At 39.7% G+C, this 21,301-nt stretch overlaps 2 protein-coding genes across 3 annotated transcripts; both read right to left on the minus strand.

The window, feature by feature from the left end:
- Positions 1-161: 161 nt before the first annotated feature.
- On the minus strand, positions 162-8,580 carry LOC120463276 (uncharacterized). Its single transcript, XM_089124688.1, has 6 exons — positions 8,440-8,580; positions 4,035-4,270; positions 3,379-3,789; positions 3,198-3,265; positions 2,226-3,072; positions 162-1,212 (listed from the first exon to the last, which is right to left on the minus strand). The coding sequence occupies exons 2-6, from the start codon at positions 4,176-4,178 to the stop codon at positions 1,009-1,011; spliced, it is 1,674 nt and encodes a 557-aa protein (XP_088980814.1). The 5' UTR covers positions 4,179-4,270; positions 8,440-8,580; the 3' UTR covers positions 162-1,008.
- A 177-nt stretch (positions 8,581-8,757) lies between these two features.
- mtcl3b (MTCL family member 3b) lies at positions 8,758-16,987 on the minus strand. Of its 2 annotated transcripts, none has more exons than XM_089124687.1 (7): positions 16,850-16,987; positions 15,598-16,303; positions 14,039-14,263; positions 13,723-13,881; positions 13,562-13,627; positions 11,208-12,440; positions 8,758-8,914 (listed from the first exon to the last, which is right to left on the minus strand). In XM_089124687.1, the coding sequence occupies exons 2-7, from the start codon at positions 16,276-16,278 to the stop codon at positions 8,762-8,764; spliced, it is 2,517 nt and encodes an 838-aa protein (XP_088980813.1). In that variant the 5' UTR covers positions 16,279-16,303; positions 16,850-16,987; the 3' UTR covers positions 8,758-8,761. The 2 variants fall into 2 exon arrangements, with proteins under 2 accessions (XP_088980813.1, XP_039508166.1); XM_039652232.2 differs by having other exon boundaries at positions 8,771-9,047.
- Between the last annotated feature and the right edge of the window lie 4,314 nt (positions 16,988-21,301).

Raw genomic sequence — 21,301 nt, forward strand, 5'->3', positions numbered from 1 at the left:
ACTCGGGTTGATCCATAAGTTGCCTGTTTTATTGTCTTCCAGGTGAAAATCAGCTAGCCAGATCACAAGGGAATGTAATAGCACGCTGATCAGAAAATGAATATTAGTGCTAATATTAGCAAACAATGAAGTGTACAGAGTCTAAAGTTCAAGCGTTTCACTGACTCGTCAAAGCACTTGCGTTTATTATACAGAGAAAGAAAAAAAAACGAGACAAAAAGCATCACGTTTTTGTAAGGATCATATCACAACATTAAATAAACATTCCGAAGCATTTCTTCATTATAATATGGTCAAAAGATATAATTTACTTTTCACAGATGTTGAACTTAAAGGTTTTTTTTTTTTACAAGGCTGGAGAATGCAGACATGTTCCCGCAGAAAGGTGCCATGCACCGCGTAGTTACAGCCCACGTCAGGCACAATCAAATAAGGCTTACAAAAAGATTATGAGCCCATTACAACCTCTGTATGTCAATATTATGAAGCACTAATGCAGCACTGAAATGGACTTGGACAGAACATCAAAACATTTGCGCACGCCTTTACAGATAATGCATAATAGATAAGGCTCAATAACTCCATGTATGCCTAAATATGTTATGCGTGTAGCATACATGCTTATATGGTTACAAAAAATGCCCTAGATGGCACCCAAAGAACTGAACCGTACACAAAGCACTCAGGAAAATAGAAAAAAAAAAAGTAAAATAATAAAAAATGTAATGAGAATGAGAAAGAAACAAAGAGAAAAAGGCAATGAAAGGTTCCTAGGCACAGAAGTTCACCAGGTTAGAGAATTTCCACTCGAGTTTCTTTCCAAAGCAACAGTGTAGAGTTGAATGAAAACAGCATAGGCCATCCTAGCAGGCTGTAATAAGTTACTTTGAAGCTGTGGTGGTTATGTACAAAAAAGAAAAAAGGTGTTCTAAAAAAGGTCTAAGGTTCGTCTATTCCATTTGGTGAAAATGTCCTTTTATGTGTCCATTCAATGTTGCTCTATCCTGGTCACATGATCACCGTTTCTGTGTGCCGGGAATATGAATTCAAGAACTGTTTGGCTTTAAGGCCAGGGCTTGATTGGCAGGATGTGTGGGTGATTTTGCTTGAGGGGGTATGCTTTGCCCACCTGGATGGACGGCGTTGATTGGCTGGTCTAGCAGGACGGGAAAAGTTGCTACTGCTTGGGGCAACAGATGACTCGTGGTTGACCTGGAGGGGAAAATATTTGAATGTAAATATCTTTGTGCATAAACGATCAATACTTGGGTAAATAATATCCTTGCATTTTATGTACCAAACCAATATGGTACAATATTGTCTTTATTGACAACCAATATTGTCTTTAATTGGCAGGTTAGAGGACACGGAAAAGAAAGTAGTGTAAAGGCCAGTTTATACTTCTGCGTCGAGGGTACGCCGTAGTGTTGTGAGCATTTATACTTCTGCGTTCAGGTCGTGGTTGCTCTGCAGTACTGCTCCGAAACGCTAGTTGGCGGCGGAGGGTTTTAATGTTCCACTGTGTTTAGATTCCTCGAGGCTAGGTTACTACAAGCAATGGCGACTGAAAGAGAGCGGATCATGTTGGAGTTGGAGCTTATTGAGGTGGAAAAACTGGAAAAGTGGAATTACTAAAACTAAAGGGCATAAACGAGAGGGCAGAAGACGTCGGAGGAGATGGTACGCGTGGAAATGCATGAGATGGTACGTGCGGAAATGCGTAGGAGTAAATGCGATGCTACCAAGCCGACCAATCACAGATCTTGCGGTCCGCGTCGTCACGACGTGTAGTTAAATTTTTGAGGAGGTGCGCGACTGGTACGCGTCTGTGCGTATGCTACACAGGACCTACTGCGCGCACCCTACGCAGAAGTATAAATTGGCCTTAAGAGAGAGAGGGGAGAATGGGATCGGGAGCACTACAGCTCATTCCTGGTCCTGGAGAACCACTTTCCTGCAGAGTTTAGTTTCGACTTCATTTAACATGACTGAAGTAACTGATCGATATGTTTGGGTCTACCTGAATTTTAAAATAACTGGAACCTCCCAATTGTGTTAAAGCAGAGTTGGAGCTGAACTTAAAACAAATAGGCTCTCCAGACCCAGGAATGAGGAACACTGGCCGAGAGCATGTGCACTACCATTGCACCATCGCTCGGGCAAGGATGAATATTGCATTGTAATTTAGTGTGTGTGTGCAGATCACATTTGAATACCCTCTTCACCTGCTTGGTGTCCAGTTGCTGGGTGAATGTGGCCCTCTGACTTCTGTTGTTCTCTATTTCCATCATTTCTAGAAGTTGCTCCAAGTTGTCATTTCCCTGTCTTGTCTTATCAACACCAAGCCCTGTGTGTGTCTTACTGAAGTTTTGAGTTCCTGCTGCCAGAATCCTTTCCACCATCTGGTAGTCAGACAATAGGTCCTCACCCTGGAAGCCGGCTTTGTGGGCTTTTGGCCCTGGAGGCGCCTTGTGATACTTCGATTTAAGGTGAGACTGTGATGGGCTTAAGTTATATGCCAAACCATACTGTTCAAGAGTACTACCACCCCTCCCACTAGAAGGACCAGCTGCCCAAGGCTCCTGGCTGGACTCCAGTTCTGTTACCAGTACGTCACAGTTTGCAAGGCATTTCTTGACGGGCGCACGTGTGGATGCCCGCTTGGCGTCAATCTTGCTCTGGCAAATAGGAGTGCTGGAGTGCCTCGGAGTTTCAGTGGAGACAACGGTGGTCACAAGACCGTCCTCTATCAGGGTTTTTCCCTCGTTCTCCTGCAACATGGCACCAAACTTACGCAACACTGATGGGCTGCCAGATTTCCTGTCAAGCAAGAGGCACTTCCTGTCAGGTTGTTGTGATGACTCATGGTAAGTGGAACGAGGGCTTACGGGAGAAGCATCTCTCTGTCTGATTGCCAGTTTGGAAGCTGAATTTTTAGGGGGAAGCTCGTTTGACGAAACTGGGTCTTTCCAGCTAACATGGCGGGCTTGGGAGTCATCCCAACTTGTTGACTTCTTGTTCTTGTGGTTCTCAGCCTCCTCAAACTCATCCAGAACTACACATGAGGCAGTCCTGATGTGAAAAGACAAATCAACCAAAATCAATCAAAAGTAGTCACACTTATAACTGGTCAATCTTCCAACAAGAAAACAAACAATTGGATTCGTTCTGATAAATTGAGATAGAAAAGGCTTTACCTGTTTGTCACCTGGCTAGTCTTCATGCTATCTTGGTAACTGTGTGTAACTGGATATACCTTAGGGTTCTGATAGCAAAAAGGGAGATATGGGATATAAGAGGGATATCAAAGGTACCAATCCATGGGGTTTAAGAGTCTAGATGAAGGATATATTGATAAATAGTGTGAGAGGTACTCACTGCATTTGGATTTCCAAGATTCCCCAAGTTCTTTCCAAAATGCGGGCCCTGTTGGAGATATCCATTGAGGATGTCTAGGGTGGCATCTTGCCTTTCAATATCATGACAACTGGCAGGATAATGGCTGCCGTTGCTCAGGGAATTAAGTGTGTAATTGTTGGAGCCATTACAGTAATCACTGGGGTGGTGAAACCCAAGGCTTTGCATAACTGAACGGTCTGCTCTTACTTCATCGGATTGGCGAATTGGGAGGTTGTTGTTGGGGTGACCATGGGGTTCGTGATAACCATTGGCCTGGTGTCTATACTGAGAGTTGACAGGAAGCAAAGTAATGTCCAGGCTTTTGTTGTTTGTGACATTGCTTGGGCTGCTTTCGCTGGCTTCTCTTCGTGCTTTGACCTCGTTGTACAACTGAAATACGTGCCATAATATTAGAGACAAACTTTGCCTACATGGAAGCAAATGTTTCAAATACTTCTGGTATAATGTGTAGACATGCAATTCTTTGCTTTTTTCAGAAAGGGGTCAGTGGGAAAGATCTTTTGGCATTGTTTATAGTCAAATCAGAGCTTATTTATGTTTATTTACATCTTTAAATAAGGATCGGAATGAGTTTCTCTCTGGATTCTGTCACACTGACAGTAAGTTTTTCTCACCTCTTCAATCTTCCTCTGCATGTCCTGAAGCTGATCTTCCCATTCCTGCATCTCAGAGTCAAAACTATCAAGCAGGTCAGCTCTCTCTCCACCCCACACACAACTCCTGGGCTCCGGCCCACAGTGCAATTCCAATGCGGCCATTCTTTTGCGCTTGTTTGTCTCTGCTCAGAATATTATGCTGCAATTCCTGAAAGGTCACTGGAGTGACCACATTGGCAAGTCCACCAATACCTCTATGAAGACAAAAAAAGACATTCATCATTGAGAAACAGCCTATTGATTATTTAGAGTACTCTTAAGTAAGCAGAGTAGTTAAATAAATGAATTCTACTGTGTCAACTGTGGATTGCCTTACAGTTCAAAGGTGTTATGAGTCTAAACATTATTGAAGTCTTCCTGACTGTATTGCATTCAAGTAGACCTATGAAAGGAAACAAAATCCCAGCTATTTGCTCTGGACACCTGCTTTAAAACTTTGACTCATTTCTATATGCATTCCCTGTCCTTCAAACCAGCCCTTAACTGTCAAAATTGTCAGCACGTTATTTACACACCAACTTCATTAGACATGCTCAAGTTACCTAAAGGGACTTCAAGGATTCTGAAGTCAGTTTTATAACATGGAAAGTCTCTCTGGGGTAACCTGATCTCTCTTGATCAAAGGCAAAATAGTGAAGGGTAATTGGTTGCCCCTTGCAAAATAGGAACCTACACCTTACAGCCAGCTTAAATCTTTAATTATGAAGCAACACCACTTCTCTCGAGTCGGGATAGGGATGAGGTCAAAGTTCCAAGCAAGAGCAGAACCCTTTGCCCGCTCGGATGAGCTCAGAATAGTTGCATCCTTTCCGTGGTAACGTCACTGAGTTTTTCTGTAACACAGCTTTGATTTACGGCGGTGGACTTTTCTACCATCAAGAAACATGACACCCAGTTTAACTCCTGAAATTGCCAGAATGTACCAACATATGACATAGGCATTTAGGGATATTTATACCCTTTGCAATTGTGTGTCATTAAACTAAAAAGACATAAAGAGTAAGTGTGTACCGGTTTATATTACAACATGCATGCACACTTCTGATCACAATAGTCATGCTACTAATACTGTATTCACAGACAGCTCCAAAAAATATCTACATATTATCTATATTACGTATGTAAAGTGTGAGCAGTGTGGCTGCAAGGTTCTTAATGGTGTATCACATTATCAGCCCAAGTGAAAGATCACAGAAAAGCTTCAAATATTAGTTTTAATGTCCTACTTTAAAGGGTTTAAAAGAGGATGTGTCTGTTCCGTTCTTGTCTACAAGTTTTCTTAATCCTTACCAGTTCAAATTATTGGTTCCTCCGGTAATTCCCTCTCATGAGCTTGCTCCAGAATATGAGTATGTTGCTCAAGTACAGGTTTGTCTCTTAAATATCAAGATCACTCTTGTTTCAGTAGCACCTCTTCTTTGAAAGCCCCTGCACTCGAACAGCATGTAACAGCGCAAAAGACAACCGGAGTCTCATGCCTCACGGCGTGACGTAAAAGTCCTTCGTGTAGGATCTTAAATGTTTCCTCTGTCCGGAGCTCAGGGGTAAACAACTGTAGTCCTGAGGGGGTCCCGGGGCTTTATAGTGACTCTAAGTATTTACCCCTGCGACGTCAGACGCACTAGGTGTCCGGTGTCATAATGTCAGATTTATTCCAGCATTTGTGGTCTCCATGCAAGAGACTGTCGTCACCGACATTCTAGGTTAAAGTTACAAAGGCAGAGGGAGAGTGTTTACATGGCTATTTTAAAATACCCAGTTCTACCCCACCTCTGTGAAACTGTTGCTAGTCTGCTTTTAGGACTTGGCAGATTGCAATCTTGTGACTCTTATTCCAGTTGTTTCGATTTCTACTAATCCTAACAGGCAACTGGGCTATTTGTGACTCTCAAAACACTCTGTCCATTTTATTTTTAAGATACCACCGGACAGAATTAGCGGATACTAAGTGTGCTGTCCGCGGTTCTTAATGGGCGCCCCACGCTGGTATTTATTTGACACATGTGGCTGTTGTGCAATAAACTGTCAGCCGACAGTTCGGCCCTAATATTGGCCTCTGACTCAAATAGTTTCCAGGCACAATAATGCAGAAGGAAAACAACAAAGCAGAAACCTCGGAGAATGGAGACCGAAGATGTACATTTTACTGTTTTTCACTTATGTTACTTTCTCAGCTGGCAGGAAAATGAGAAGCAATGACTTTTCCAAATTCCAAAAAGAGACTCCTAGAAAACAGATGAGTTGATTTTCTACGGAGGCGTATTGCATTCACTTGAAGAAAAAAAAAATCTACTCTGTTTTTCTGAATTAATGAGTTAATTTTGAATTAATTTTTGAATTAATGAGTTAATGAAAAATTAACTCGTTAATTCAGAAAAACAGAGCAAAATATTTTTTTCTCATAAGAAATTAACTCGTTAATTCAGAAAAACAAAGCAAAAACTTTTTTCTCATGAAAAATTAACTCGTTAATTCAGAAAAACAAAGCAAAAACTTTTTTCTCATGAAAAATTAACTCATTAATTCAGAAAAACAGAGTAGATTTTTTTTCTTCAAGTGAATGCAATACGCCTCCGTAATATTCTCTAAGTTTAATTGTCTTCTAAATTTAGACCCTTCTAAACCAAACCAAACCCTTTTTGGTGATCCAAATAAATTATGAACCCAATGCTTCCATAGTTTTTTTATTTTATTTAAAAGGATATTTCCTCCAAAAATGAAAATTCTGTCATTAATTACTGACCCTCATGGAATTTCAATTCCGTACACAAATAAAGACCTTTTTGATGAAATCTGAGAGCTTTCTCTATTGACAGCTGCGCAACTACCACTTTGATACTTCATAAAGAGATCGTAAAACTAATCCATATGAATTGAGCGGTTCAGTCCTAATTTTCTGAAGGGTCTCAATCGCTTTATATGATGAAAAGGTTTAATTTAGGCTTTTATACACATTAACGTTGATCAGCAAACATAAACAGAAGCTCAAACGAACCTGCTTGACATGCGAGAACGACGAACGCCGTTCATTCAGTTCAGAAGTTCACTGATCTTCATACAGTTCAGCTCACTTAGCACGTCGTTCGAGACTGTTTTCCAAAGATGGCGTCACCTGTATACACGAAGTGAACTGTCTTTATAAAATATCTTCTTATTAAACGGCCTGTACACTTCCAAAGTTCTCACTGCTTCGGTTTGTATGTATGTATGGACCCTCATTATGTTACTGTGTTAGTGTGGGGCTATTTTGAGCCTTGGTATGAACTAGCGATTTCTTTTTACTTATTAAATGCCCCCATATACTAGTGTATACGCGAAACAGTTTTTAGAGATAAAACTCTTTACATTTGATTATCATGAAGACAAATCTCAGAGAACGGTTGACTACACTGTAAAAAATATTTTCAAGATTTGTTATCACAACATATTTTCTTTTGTCAAATCAACTTTATAATAATTTATTTAGTTGAGATAACTTATTATTTTGAGTTTCTGATGGTTAAATTAATCTACTTCATTGTATTAACTTTTTCCAGTTCAATCAACTTAAAATTTTAAGGCAACCAGGTTACTTACTTTTTTTAGTTAAACCAACAATATTTTTTTACAGTGTAGTAATCGCAACATTTTTTCTTTTGTCAAATCAACTTAAATAATTTATTTAGTTCAGATAACATATAATTTTGAGTTTCTGATGGTTAAATTAATCTCCTTCATTGTATTAACTCACTTTTTCCAGTTCAATGAACTTAAAATTTTAAGGCAACCAGGTTACTTACGTTTTTTAAGTTAAACCATCAATATTTTTTACATTGTAGGTACCAATGTGTTATTATTACACCAAAGGTTCATTTTGCGCCAAAGTTCTCCTTTAATGACAGAATTTTCATTTCTAGATGAAATATTCCTTCAAACACTAAGGAACTACTGCCGAAGACTTGACAAAATTCGGGTCCGTCAACAGAGATTAACTCTGGAGATGCCGACAAGCTAAATAAACTCATTAAGAAAGCAAGCTCTGATGTTCAAACTGCTGATCATCATGAGTAACCCCTCCATAATATACTTGCTGGAATGAGGAGCACGTTCAGCAGGAGACTGATCATGCTCTGGTGCAACAGAAGGGGCTTTTTACATTCTGCTATCATGTACATAAGCACTTTCCCACAGCCAAGTCACAGCTGTTCTTTAGCTTATCACATGAAACCTTTTATGCAATACTTGTGCAACTTTTTTTTATTTATCTATGCAAAACTGTTGTTCTTGTGATTAAAACATATGATTCCTGTCATTTATTATCTATCCTTCCATGTGTATGCATGTCCTCTATGACTGTACAATTGAATACCATGTTCTAACTCACCTTTGCATGCTTCTTACAGGTAATCATTCCAGCTGATGTGCAGTGGCTGGCATTCTGGCCAATGTGGTCATATGCTCCTCAATGGTAAATGCAGTTGCATATTTAGTCTTTGGTGGAAAAGCAAGTGTCAATGTGCCAGATAGCCTCAATGAAAGAAATGTCTTCTGGGTAATGTAGTTTCCAGTGCCTCAATGATATTTATGTCTTCACTTTGACAAATGCATGTAATGTTTTTCATGATGTATAACAGTCATTCTTTGCAACAAAAAAAATCATCTCGATGATGTGCCTTCCAATGGCGGCCGTATGTCTGTAAGTTGGGTTAAACAGCCTCCAGGGTTTTGGAAATTAAGGTTTTGCGGACTTCTGTGCTTAAGCGAGCTGTCTGTGCTTGGAAAGTGACTGTCCTGTGATTCTCCAACCATGGTGACATACACAACATTGACAAACAAACGAAACAAAGGGCGAGACTATGCTAATGAGTGGACGGATGGAGATCACAGGACAAAAAAGAGGGTAAAAAGAAATACAAGTTTAAAAATGGTGGCATAAGAGAGAGAGGAGAACAACACTAGAATGAGGATGAATAAAATGATGGGCTGAAACATCTGGATGAATAACCGACAGGATTAACGAACATGCATTAAAAACAAGGGTGTGTGGGAAGACAGGATCAGAGAAAGAGAGAAAGGTTAAGATATTATAGCCATTAACATTTTCTATTTCCATACAGTAGTTTACAAAAACCTTGGCAAATCACAAAACTATGCTTTGTTATTTTGCTAAATGTTAAAAGCAGTCAGGCAATGGACTCTCTGTTTTCATAGTTTGTCATAATTTACTCACCCTGTGATTCTCTTTTTTGGTCAAACTTCAAATAGATTTGGTTTGATGAGCAGATTAAAATATAAATTATTTACTGTAAATATCGACTTGTTATTATATTTCTATTTAGCTTTAATTTATATTTATTTTGGTTTTAGTTGAAGAGATTAAAGTACTTCAATTTTTGTTTGAGTTTTTCATCTAATATTTATGTTTTATTTTATTTAAACTTTAATTCAACTGCTATAAATCATAACTCATTTGTGTTTTGCGTACATTTCAGTTAAGTTTTACATCAGTAACATCAAATGTCATTGGTTCTGGCAAGCCGCTTTCCCACTGTCGGGCCAGTGCAAGCCAGGGCTAACAGGGTGCTAAGCTAACAGAGTTGAAAAAAGTCGTTATTTTTGCTTGTTTTTTTCGCACAAAAAGTATTCTCGTCGCTTGATAAACTTATACTTGAGCCACTGTAGTCACATTTTCTTCATTGACTTTCTGGGCCGTCAAGTTTCGATCACTTAGGAGCCTATGTAGCAGTGATCCACCTCTCGAATTTAATAAAAAAAAGACGAACGAAGGTCTTACGGGGTTGGTACAGCATGGGGGTGAGTAATTAATGACATAATTTTCATTTTTGGGTGAACTAACCCTTTAAATGTTAAAATTGGTAGCCTGATATAATAACATTGGAAATGAACAAGCGGTGTTGACAATCTGCTAAACTCCGCCTTTGTTCATGACCACTCCTCAAGCCACAGTTGGCCAGCTTAGGACCAAGCTATTGGGTGAGCAAAAAACCTTGACTGTTGGCCCCAAGGAAGCTTGATCAAGCCTTGGAAGTGACAGTGGAAACACGACTATTTGTATGGCACGCACTAAAGTCCCTAACTTTTTATCTATTCCTCACTCAAAGCTATTACTGTACACTCTCAGAAAAAAGGTACAAAAGCTGTCACTGGGGCGGTACCTTTTCAAAAGGTACACTTTTGTAACTAAAGGGTGCATATTGGTACCTTAATGGTACAAATATGTACCATGAAGGTACCAATATGCACCCTTTAGGTACAAAAGTGTACCTTAAGAAAAGGTACCGCCCCAGTGACAGCTTTTGTACCTTTTTTTCTGAGAGTGTATATGGCTTTAGGAGACTTAGGCTCAATCCCAATTCACCCCTTGGCCCTACCCCTTGTTTTCGAGTGTAACCCTTGGCCCTTAAAACGGAGTTACAAGGGCCAAGGGGTTGAAATATTCCCCTACGAAATGGAACAACCCTTCTTGAACCCGATACGTCATCAGTCGTCGGCGATGGCTCTACCGTTACAGAGTTTCTATTTACAGGATTTCTCCATGACAACAACTGACAATCAGCGCAGCTGCTATTAACTTTGAATAAACATGATGATTATAACATCCCTTCCTCGAAATGTATGTCTTTTCTGATCGGAAAGGTAATTTATTATACCATTTCTTAATTTAAACGTCTATAGTGTTATTATAAGAGTAAATAAAGTGCGTGGTGGAATCATCTAGCGCGTTTGCGAACCATCTCGCTGGTGATTTCCAATGCATTCCTTGAACTTTCTCTTAGCCCTCCGTTTGGAGTTTGCCTCTGAAAAATCTCCATTTCGAGGGCTATGTAGCCCTACTCCTTCGCCCTACCCCTCGATCTCTACAAGAATCGGGATACCCTAGACCTGAACGCGCAAAACGGAGGGGTAGGGCCAAGGGGTGAATATGGATTGAGCCTAAGTGCAAGATTAGACTACTTTTATTATGCTTTTTTGTCATTTTAGGAGCTTGACAGACCCTAGTCACTGTTCCGCCGAAGAAAGAGAATCACGAGGGTGAGTAAACGACACAATTGAACTGGAACTATACCATTACAATGTTGTAAACACTCTTATTGTGCTTCACATAGACACACAGACTCTTGCCAGACTCACAGATAATGGTTCTTCTGAATCTCTTTCCTCTGGTTTTGGGACTTCAAGTCGGTCTATAAACCCCTGTAGCTCCTTCCTGAAGGCCTTCATTTGAGCGTTGATGCGGTAGAGAAGCTCGTGCTCCCTGATCCGGCCACCATCCTCATCATCTTCCATACGGCTGAAAAGATCCCCGTTGGAAACGAACACCCGTGCCTCGGTGATGATGGTACTGGTGTCGGCTATGAGCCGATCGATGGTTCGTCCCAATCGCTCTGCTTCGGCGCGGATGTCAATCATCTGTTGTCTGTCCCGAATGGAGCGCGAGAGGAGCCGGGCGGATTCAGGAGAATAGAGAGAGCGAGTTGGCGTGAGGCATCGAGCGTTGCGGACTTCCTCAGAGTCGCTTTCTCCTCCAACTGGACCCTCGCGTTTGCGATGGGGAGGAAGGCGAGAGGAAGACGAGTCTTCATCGCTACCTCTACGCCCTCCGACTCCAAGACCAGTGTCGCTCTCTGCGTCACTGTCCCGTGGCGTGACGGCTAGGTGAGCCGATAGATCGTACCGTTGCATGTTGGAAAGCAGCACGCGGTTCTCGTACTGCAGCTGCATCACTTTCCCACTCAGTTCGTTGATCTGCTTCCTCGCTGCCTTCAGCTCCTCCTGCAAGGCCTCGGATTTAGAGCTGTCTCCTGCTAAGTTGGCGGCACTCATTGCATTACCACCCGCGGCATGCCTCGTACCCTCTTTAAAGCGCAGTTTGTTCAGCTCACATGTCACTCTCTTATTCTGTTCCTCTACATCCGCCAGGTTCCTCCGCAGAAGCTCCGCCTCATCCTCCACCAACTGCAGTTGTTGCCTCAGCTCCGACAGCTCCGACCCCTGCTCGCGCCCCATTCCTCCTTCCGCTCCGGACAAGCCCCCATTAGACGAATCTTCCCCTCGAAGGTCATCCAACTCCGCCCTCAGGCCACGGTTCTCAACCTCCAATTCCACAATTTTACGTCCGAGGATGTTGGCCTCCTCTTCCACCAATCGCAAGCGGAGTTTCAGCTCTGATTCCCTTGTTGTGGGTGGGCCACCGGCTTCACCCTTAGGATGAGGGCTGTCCAGATCTCCATAGAAGGAACGATACTTCTGTAGTTCTTGTTCCAAACGGTCCTTTTCCTTGTCAATCTTGGCCATTTTCTTTCTCATTAAAGTAGCCTCCTCTTTAATGAAAGCCAGCTGGCATTTCAAGTCCTCATTGTCCTCCTGTGGACAGAAGTGTTGCGTTTAGGTGTGGGACCATTATTTGCGGACAAAAACATGTCGGTTGTCAAGAGTGTAGGCGATGTATGAATCACTTTCAAAATGCACTGAAATGTTTCTGCTGTACATTCTACTGAAATTTTGAAGAGTAACATTTTGAAGAGTAATGGCAAATGTGATTATACCTTTGCATGTTATGGTTTAAAGGAGTAGTTCACTTTTCAAAAAAACCTTTGCTGATAATTTACTCACCCCCATGTCATCCAAGATGTCCATGTCTTTCTTTCTTCAGTCGAAAAGAAATTAAGAAATTAACATTTTTCTCCATATAATGGACTTCATTGGGAACCAAACAGCTCAAGGTCCAAAATACACTTGAGCGCAAACTGCAAACTGTTCAAAGGGCTTTAAATGATTCCAGACGATGAATAAGGGTCTTATCAAGCGAAACGATCGCTCATTTAAAAAAATAACAAAGTTTAAGTTTTATAAGCTCAAATGCTCGCCTTGCTCTTGCTCTTCATGACTCTCCTGTTCGAACTCATTCATCAAAATGAATGAATCTTTTTCCGAGTCAATTGACCAAATGACTCAGAAAACGATTCGTTCATTTTGATGAACGAGTTCAAACAGGAGTCACAGAACAGAGCAAGGTGAGCATTTGAGCTTATAAAACTTAAACTTTATTTATTTTTTAAATGAGCGATCGTTTCGCTTGATAAGACCCTTATTCATCGTCTGGTGTCGTTTAAAGCCCTTTGAACAGTTTGCAGTTTTTGTACTGAAACTGTCTTTTGGACCTTGAACCGTTTGGTTCCCATTGAAGTCCATTATATGGAGAAAAATGCTGGAATGTTTTCATCAGAAACCTTAATTTCTGTTCGACTGAAGAAAGAAAGACATGGACATCTTGGATGACAATGGGGGGTGAGTAAATTATCAGCAAAAGTTTTTTCAAAAATGAACTACTCCTTTAATAAAACTTTAGTGTGTATGCTATCTTTTTATTCCCTCTAGTTTACAATGCACTTCATATCTTTGCAAAAGGCTGCATAACTACTTGAGCTTGTCACTTAAAGTAACAGTCTTCATTTGACCCAATACTGGTAGTGTTTTGTCCTCACCTCTGTAGGAGTCTGAGTCTTCCTCTCAGGCTTTTGTGCATCTTTGCTTCCTCTTCGTTTCTGAGACTGGACACAACAAATGTATACAAATGCGATGCAATTAATATGTATTTAAACCTATTTCGATGCGCTGTATTGACTTAATGTGTTTGTATTCCTACTTCTTTGGCTTTGTCCAGCTCATTTTGCAGGGCCTGTTTGGTGACTTCCACCTCAATAAGTTTCTGTCTCAATCGCTCGTTTTCTTCTTCCGTCTTTGTTCGTTTCTCCTCCACGTTCTCCAGCTCGTGGTGGAGTCTCACAGACACATCCTTGGCAACCTGTCAGAATGGTGGTGGTGTGGCTTAGTGGTTGCTTTGGATAGAAGCATCAACTAAATGACAAGTTAATAATCAGACAACAAGTCATTGGGGATGGGTAATTTATGGTAGACCGGCTTCTCTGCATGCCCTTAAAGATATAAACAGAGGTACTTGCCTTTAAATCTTGCTCTAAGCTCCTTAGGAGGTCCTCGTCAATTTCTCCAGTTTGTGCATAGCGAAGTCGTTTGCGTTCAGCCTTGCGGAGTCTGTATTGAAGGATGCGACAGTTCTTATTGGCTCGCTCGAGCTCACGCCGCATGTCTTGTAACTGACAGGTGTCCTCCTCATAAAAGGTGTCGCGCATCTCCTCCATCTCTGTCCGCATCTCCTCAATCTCATTCTGTGAAAACCAGTGTGCTCATTATTGCTCCAATTACTTTTTAACAAGCTGTACATTATTTCCACAAACGACATGTTTAACGAGTCCTTGGTTGAACATGCATATTATTGGGGGCATATTTTGAATAAAACCAAGGCTCTATTTATCTTTGTTCTAACACGGGCTAAATTGGAACGATGTTGCATTTCTCTCATTGTTCTGCTCATTTTTAGAAGGCAGCATTTTTTTAAATAGACCAAACTTTGCTAATAAAAGACACATAAGCAAACTGGGTCATCGGTCATAATGTTTATGTCCTGTTTATGTAGACCTATATCCGATTTTAAGATGGATGGACAACATCTATCTATCTATCTATCTATCTATCTATCTATCTATCTATCTATCTATCTATCTATCTATCTATCTATCTATCTATCTATCTATCTATCTATCAGCTCTTCAAAAAGACTGTCTATCCATCCATCATCCTCTATCTATCTATCTATCTATCTATCTATCTATCTATCTATCTATCTATCTATCTATCTATCTATCTATCTATCTATCTATCTATCTATCTATCTATCTATCTATCTATCAACTCTGTCCATCCATCTGACTCTATCTATCCATCTATCCACCTATCTATCTATCTATCTATCTATCTATCTATCTATCTATCTATCTATCTATCTATCTATCAGCTCTTCAAAAAGACTATCTATCTATCTATCTATCTATCTATCTATCTATCTATCTATCTATCTATCAGCTCTTCAAAAAGACTGTCTATCCATCCATCATCCTCTATCTATCTATCTATCTATCTATCTATCTATCTATCTATCTATCTATCTATCTATCTATCTATCTATCTATCTATCTATCTATCAACTCTGTCCATCCATCTGACTCTATCTATCCATCTATCCATCTATCTATCTATCTATCTATCTATCTATCTATCTATCTATCTATCTATCTATCTATCTATCAGCTCTTCAAAAAGACTATCTATCTATCTATCTATCTATCTATCTATCTATCTATCTATCTATCTATCAGCTCTTCAAAAAGACTATCTATCTATCTATCTATCTATCTATCTATCTATCTATCTATCTATCTATCTATCTATCTATCTATCTATCTATCTATCTATCTATCTATCTATCTATCTATCTATCTATCTATCTATCTATTAGATCTTCAAAAAGACTGCCTATCCATCCATCTTATATGTCCATCAATCTTCCTCTGACTATCTAGCTATCTATCATGTTTTCATTCATCCATATATATTGTAGCATGATTAGTGTTTCATACATTTTCCCCAAGTATAACAAACAAACCTTAAGGTCTTCGTTTTCGTCCTCCAATCTCTCGATCTCGTCCTGCAGGGCTTCATTCTGCTGTGTCACGGGCTCGTCTGCGGCGCTCGTGGCCTGTGCGGCGGGTCCCGGTCCCGGTTGCGTCTCGACGGACGCTGTGCGCTGCATCCTGCCGCTTTTCTTCAAGCGCTTGTTGATGTGAAACTGGATGAGCTCTGACTGCAGACAGCCTCCGCCCCAGAAGGCCGGTCCGCAACCCACGTACTCTCCTCCCACAGCGGCCTCTCTTTCCCTCTCTTCCCCCCTCACAACACCGCCGTACGAGCCGTCAGGCTGCGCCGAGGACGAGTCTCTATTGACGCACGGTAAACGCAGCGCGCGGCGCGTGTCCGGCAGTGGAGCGGGATCAATCCGCTCCTCGGTTTCCCAAACCGCCTCAGTTTCAGCACCACGAACAGCTGCCGCACCTCGCACCCTCACTACACGCGCCTCTTCTTGAGCCGCCCGCGGTCCCTCGCGTCCTTTAACGCCTTTTCCTCCAAGCTTCGACGCAGCGGGTGATGAGGAGCGGCTGCCGCTGGGTTTTGAGGCCGGTTTGACGGGGTTTTGTCCGGGAGTGGGAGACGGTCTCCTCCTCCCTTCGGTACTGTCCACTGATGGTGGTGGAAAATCCGCAGCGCCACTTGCGGCAGAGCTCATCATTTCATATCGCAGACCTCCAACAACACTTTTATTAATTTTATGACATTTAAGAGGGAAAAAAAACGAAATATGAAACTTTGTTAGTACATAATACAACTACATATTTATATAGCCTAATTTAATAAATATAATACTAAACGTAAAAAGGCAATATAATTGAATTAGAACAGCAATTTTCTACACTAAAAAAATGCTGTGTTGTGTTTCAACCGATATGTGGGTAAATAACAACAACAAAACAATAGTTGGTTGGGTTTAACTTTAAAATTGTAAAGAAATGTAACCAACAGTAGGGTTGGTTTGACAAAATGTCACTTACATATCGACTAAGGTGAGTTCTGTGAACATTATTATTTAAACACTATGGCATATGTAGCTATATATGACAGTAAAGTTTTTTGACATCTTCCTTTCCTACAGCACAGCCTAACATGTTTCTCGACTGTGCAAGTTTACAGCTTGTCCAAATAAACATAGCCTATAGGCTACTCTAATGGTGAAATATTTGGTGCAGTCGTAATTTGACTTAGCCTATTCTTCAAGAACATTAAATATCGCGATGGTTTCTTACCTGTTTATGAACTGTGCTCATTTGTTTCCCGTGTGAGTGGGACAGTTCCCCTTCAGCTCGAGGGTGCCAGGCACTGCTTAGGCTCGCGAGACACTGACGTTTAATATTCATGAGGCGATGACGTCACTTAAGGAAGTGTGAGAAGAACCTTTTCTCAAAATGCTTATTAATATAAATATTGGCCTATATAAACACGGTAACACTTTGGTTTTGGTTTCACTTTATGCTAGTTATTTATTAGCATGCATATTAGGATATTGACTGTTTATAATAGGCTTATAAAGGCCAACATATGCAGCATGATCTTCATCTAACACGATGTTTACGGTTGTGCTGCTGTCTCTTTAAAACCCACAGATGAGGAAGACTGATGCTGCTGGAGTTTGCTGCTTTACAGATAAATGCAGCGTCATCCCACCGACACTATACAAGAATAGATTCAAAAGGTCAGTCTGCAGTTTGTGCCACAGTCAGTCCATTAGTCGAACTACAACAGAAAATATGCAATGCACCTCAGCAGCGAATACACATCAAATATTTAGAGCATACTGTGCTGTTAAAAATGTTTTTTTTTTTCTGTTTTCACAATTTCTCAGTGCCCATTGTCTTGGTTAATCACTAGACTTGGTCTGAGATTGAAATAAATCTCTCTCACACACTTTTACTATCACTTTTAATGAAATGCTCTTAACTGCACTGTTTAAATGTCAGTGAGTCACAAGTGAACCTCGAGTGATTTGCACTGTGATATTAGTTTGTAATACCACCTGTGAACACTAGAGAGCGCCGTCTGTCTATCTGTGTACTTGACTGGAAATAAGTTATGAACAATAGCAGTAGCATAACTTATTACATATTTTGTGGTCGCTGCTGTTTGAAATTCAGTTTTGAATTACAATATCTATCCATCCTTATGCTCGCAATTGAATTGTGCGTAGGTCTCACAGACAGTAGCCTACAATGAACTCAAAAGAATAGTACAAGAATATGTGTAGTGTACCATTTGGAAATGTTATAGTGTTGCACTTGCGTTATGTGTATAGTCCATGATAAGTGGATTTTTGTGTAGACAGACACTAAGAGGAGCCAATTATCTCAGGTAATGTATATTATGAGTGGAACAGGTTGAGAGAAAGGTGAAACCACTTTCTGTTAATAGGGCCAATGGAAATCTCTGGCCTATTTGCAATCCGCTTACTGACAAACATCCTTGTTCAGAGAGAGAGAGAGAGAGAGATTGTAAGAATGGGTTTGGAAAATACAAATGCAAAGATGCTAGTATGAGTTAAACAAAGGCCTTTTCTCTGAACTATTAGATTAACTAGTACAGTTAACTTGTTGAGTAAAATGTGTAAAAAGTACAAATTATGTTTGTGTTTGGGTCATGGCTACTATATCAAAATAATACAGTATCTGGATTAAAAATCGAAATGTTTCAATGTATTTTGCACTCAAGTATTAAAGTTTCGGGAATAGACAGATAGCTGTGGCCATTTATATTTTTCATTTTTATGGATTCTGTTTTTTTAAATAAATATTAAATCGCATAAGATGACAAAAAGTTACAATAAGATTAATAAGGTCACTTGTGAAATACAAATGAGAAATTTTAGGGAGTAAAAAGCTTTTTTTTTCATTGAAAAAGTCATTAAGAGAATACATTTTCTAAGATTAAATAGTATTTGCTTATTTTTTTCCTGCATAATTGACATTTATTTTCTTATCTGGCTCACTAGAACATTTTTTAGCTTTCAGGTGGATATATGCTTGTAAAATATTGCTATTGTCATGTCTAAATGTCATATTTATTGCATCCATCCGGTCTGTTTAATAGTTTTAGTTTGATACCAGTGTATGTTTCTCCTGCAGTGACCTGAATAACGCTACAAGCTCTGACGTGGACATAAGCTCTTTTACAGTGAAAGCCAATTTACGGCCTGATTAGACCAGATCTGTCTGCCCAACCCCTCAAAGCTCTGGCCCGGGAGCTCCATCACAGCCGAAAGGACACTTAATTAGAAGTCCAGGAAGGAGAGAGACGGAGGCAGTGTGTCTGTGAACAACTAAGATGAATGTGACTCGAGCAAGACCTGTCATCCTGTCCTCCAATTAAAAGTTATTAGAATTTTCTTTCTAATCGTTTGGAAAAGGGAACATCACATCTCTTCTAACACGCTGCAAGATTTGATGTGTCTTTTAAGTTCATAGCAAAATTGTTAAATTTAAAGGCCCGTTTCTATGAGGATCTATAGAAATTTGGTCTAATAAAACATCGGTACCTAGTTAATCGTTCTCTGATTTGTTTTCATGATAATCGAAAGTAAAGAGTTTTATCTCTAAAAACTGTTTAGCGTATATTGCTAGTACTGGGGGCATTTACTAAGTAAAAAGAAATCGCTAGGTAATACCACTAACAGCCCCAAACTAACACAGTAACATAATGAGTGTCCATACATGCAAAACGAACTTTGTAAGTGTACAGACCGTTTAATAAGAACAAGAAGATATTTTATAAAGACAGTTCACTTTGTGTATACACACAGGAGCCATCTTAGAAAATAGTCTCGATAAGTCGATCCCCGAACGCCGTTCAAACGGGTTCATACGGTTCATACCAGTTCAGAAGTTCACTGAACTTCATACGTTCAGCTCACTCAGCAGGACGTTCGGGGTTTGACTAGTCGAGACTATTTTCTAAGATGGCTCCTGTCTGTATACACGAAATGAACCGTCTTTATAACGTATCTACTTATTAAACGGTCTGTACACTTACAAAGTTCTCAATGCTTCGTTTTGCATGTATGGACCGTTTTGTGTTTGTGTGGGGGTATTTTGAACCTTGTTAGTGGTATTAACTAGCGATTTCTTTTTACTTAGTTTACATTAATGCCCCCATTCCTAGCGTTATACGCTAAACAGTTTTTAGAGATAAAACTCTTTACATTTGATTATCATGAAAACAAATCTCAGAGAACGATTGACGAGGTACCGATGTTTTATTAGACCAAAGGTTCATTTTGCGCCGGAGTTCTCATTTAAAGGGATAGTTTACCTAAAAATGACACACCCTCGTGCCGAAACCATAAGACTTTTGTTCATCTTCGTAACACATGGAGATCTTTTTAACAAATCTGAGTGCATTCTGTCCCTCTATTAACAGCTACACAACTGCCAATTTGAATTGATGCTTCAATAAGTTCATCAAGAGGTAGCAAAACTAATCCATATGAATTATAAATGGTTTAGTCCAAATTTTCTGAAGAGACGCGATCAATTTGGTTCTTTCTGAAGCTCAAATGTGCTGCGTAACACGAGAATGAAAATTTAAATAGGCAGTTTAAAAATAGATTTGTTGAGAGGTATTTATTGTTTTATAGATATAACAAATGAATCAATCTGAATTTGAAAACAAAGTATATTATAAATTATAAATAGTTAACTTAACTCTTGAGTTACTTTTAACCCAATGCATTGGTTTAAAATTACCCACACTTGGGAAGGTAATATACCAGCCCATAGTTGGCTTATTTTTAACCCAACATTATTAAGTGAGTATGATAATGTTCTGTTTATTATAATAGTGTGCTGCAGTGTTTTATCATTTTCACAATGACTCCATGCAACGTTCCTCTGTGTCGTTAATAGTTAATAGCTCGTTTATATATCTTTATTGTAGCCCTTAAAACTTTATAGATCTCGTTATAGTTATTATCACCCTTGGTGTAAATGAACCTTAATGCTTAAAACTGAGGTTTGAACTAAAAATAGTAATGCTTTTATTTGAAAAAGACAAGTAATTTGTAAGTAATTGAGTTGGCCAACATATTTACATGAGAGAGAGAGTGAGACAAGACAGAAAATGAGGTTGACATCCTGTTTATTTCATTCAGTTTTGTATCAATTGTTATATTTTTTTATTATAAGAGGAACATTGAAGATGAACGTGATTTCACCAAGTTCAACACTATCCTGGATCAACTGTCTTTGCTGATCTCTGAACAACATTTCAATCAACCAATCAGATTTGAAAAGGAAGTTTAGGCTTACAACCAGCTTCTACATCAGCGTTATCCACCTACTGTATCATTTCCCTCTGATTTTAGGGAAGTTATGCGTAGGGTTAGGACTAGATTTTCGGAGAGGAATGTCTTTCTAACAAAATCACAATGTGCAGATCACAAACAGCCTGTGTGACCTTCATTCATACAGAAAATATACCCTATAAATAGCACGTTTTAAGAGCTGTCTATCCGCTTTTTTTTTGGGAGGATTTTTGTTTATAAAGACTTTTTGGGGGGAATTTTGTTTATAAAAGGGAACAAAAAGCTGAATTAGTGTAGTTGTAATGTAATATGACTTTTGCAAAAGCTTCATAAAAAGCTACATGCACAAAGCAATAGATATTAAGGACACAAGTGTGTGTGTGTGTGTGTGTGTTTGTGTGTCTAAATT

Source organism: Pimephales promelas, chromosome 20 (genome assembly GCF_988280905.1).
Source record: "Pimephales promelas chromosome 20, fPimPro1.hap1.1, whole genome shotgun sequence".
Classification (NCBI taxonomy): domain Eukaryota; kingdom Metazoa; phylum Chordata; class Actinopteri; order Cypriniformes; family Leuciscidae; genus Pimephales; species Pimephales promelas.

Excerpts from the sequence above, each read along its gene's own strand:
- mtcl3b (XM_089124687.1), bottom strand. The coding sequence starts at position 16,278 with ATGATGAGCTCTGCCGCAAGTGGCGCTGCGGATTTTCCACCACCATCA. Across the intron at positions 14,264-15,597 it reads ACGAAAACGAAGACCTTAAG|AATGAGATTGAGGAGATGCG; the intron begins GTTTGTTTGTTA and ends TGGTTTTCACAG. Across the intron at positions 13,882-14,038 it reads GCTTAGAGCAAGATTTAAAG|GTTGCCAAGGATGTGTCTGT; the intron begins GCAAGTACCTCT and ends CCATTCTGACAG.
- LOC120463276 (XM_089124688.1), bottom strand. The coding sequence starts at position 4,178 with ATGGCCGCATTGGAATTGCACTGTGGGCCGGAGCCCAGGAGTTGTGTG. Across the intron at positions 3,073-3,197 it reads ACTAGCCAGGTGACAAACAG|GACTGCCTCATGTGTAGTTC; the intron begins GTAAAGCCTTTT and ends TTTTCACATCAG. Across the intron at positions 1,213-2,225 it reads AGCAACTGGACACCAAGCAG|GTCAACCACGAGTCATCTGT; the intron begins GTGAAGAGGGTA and ends TTTCCCCTCCAG.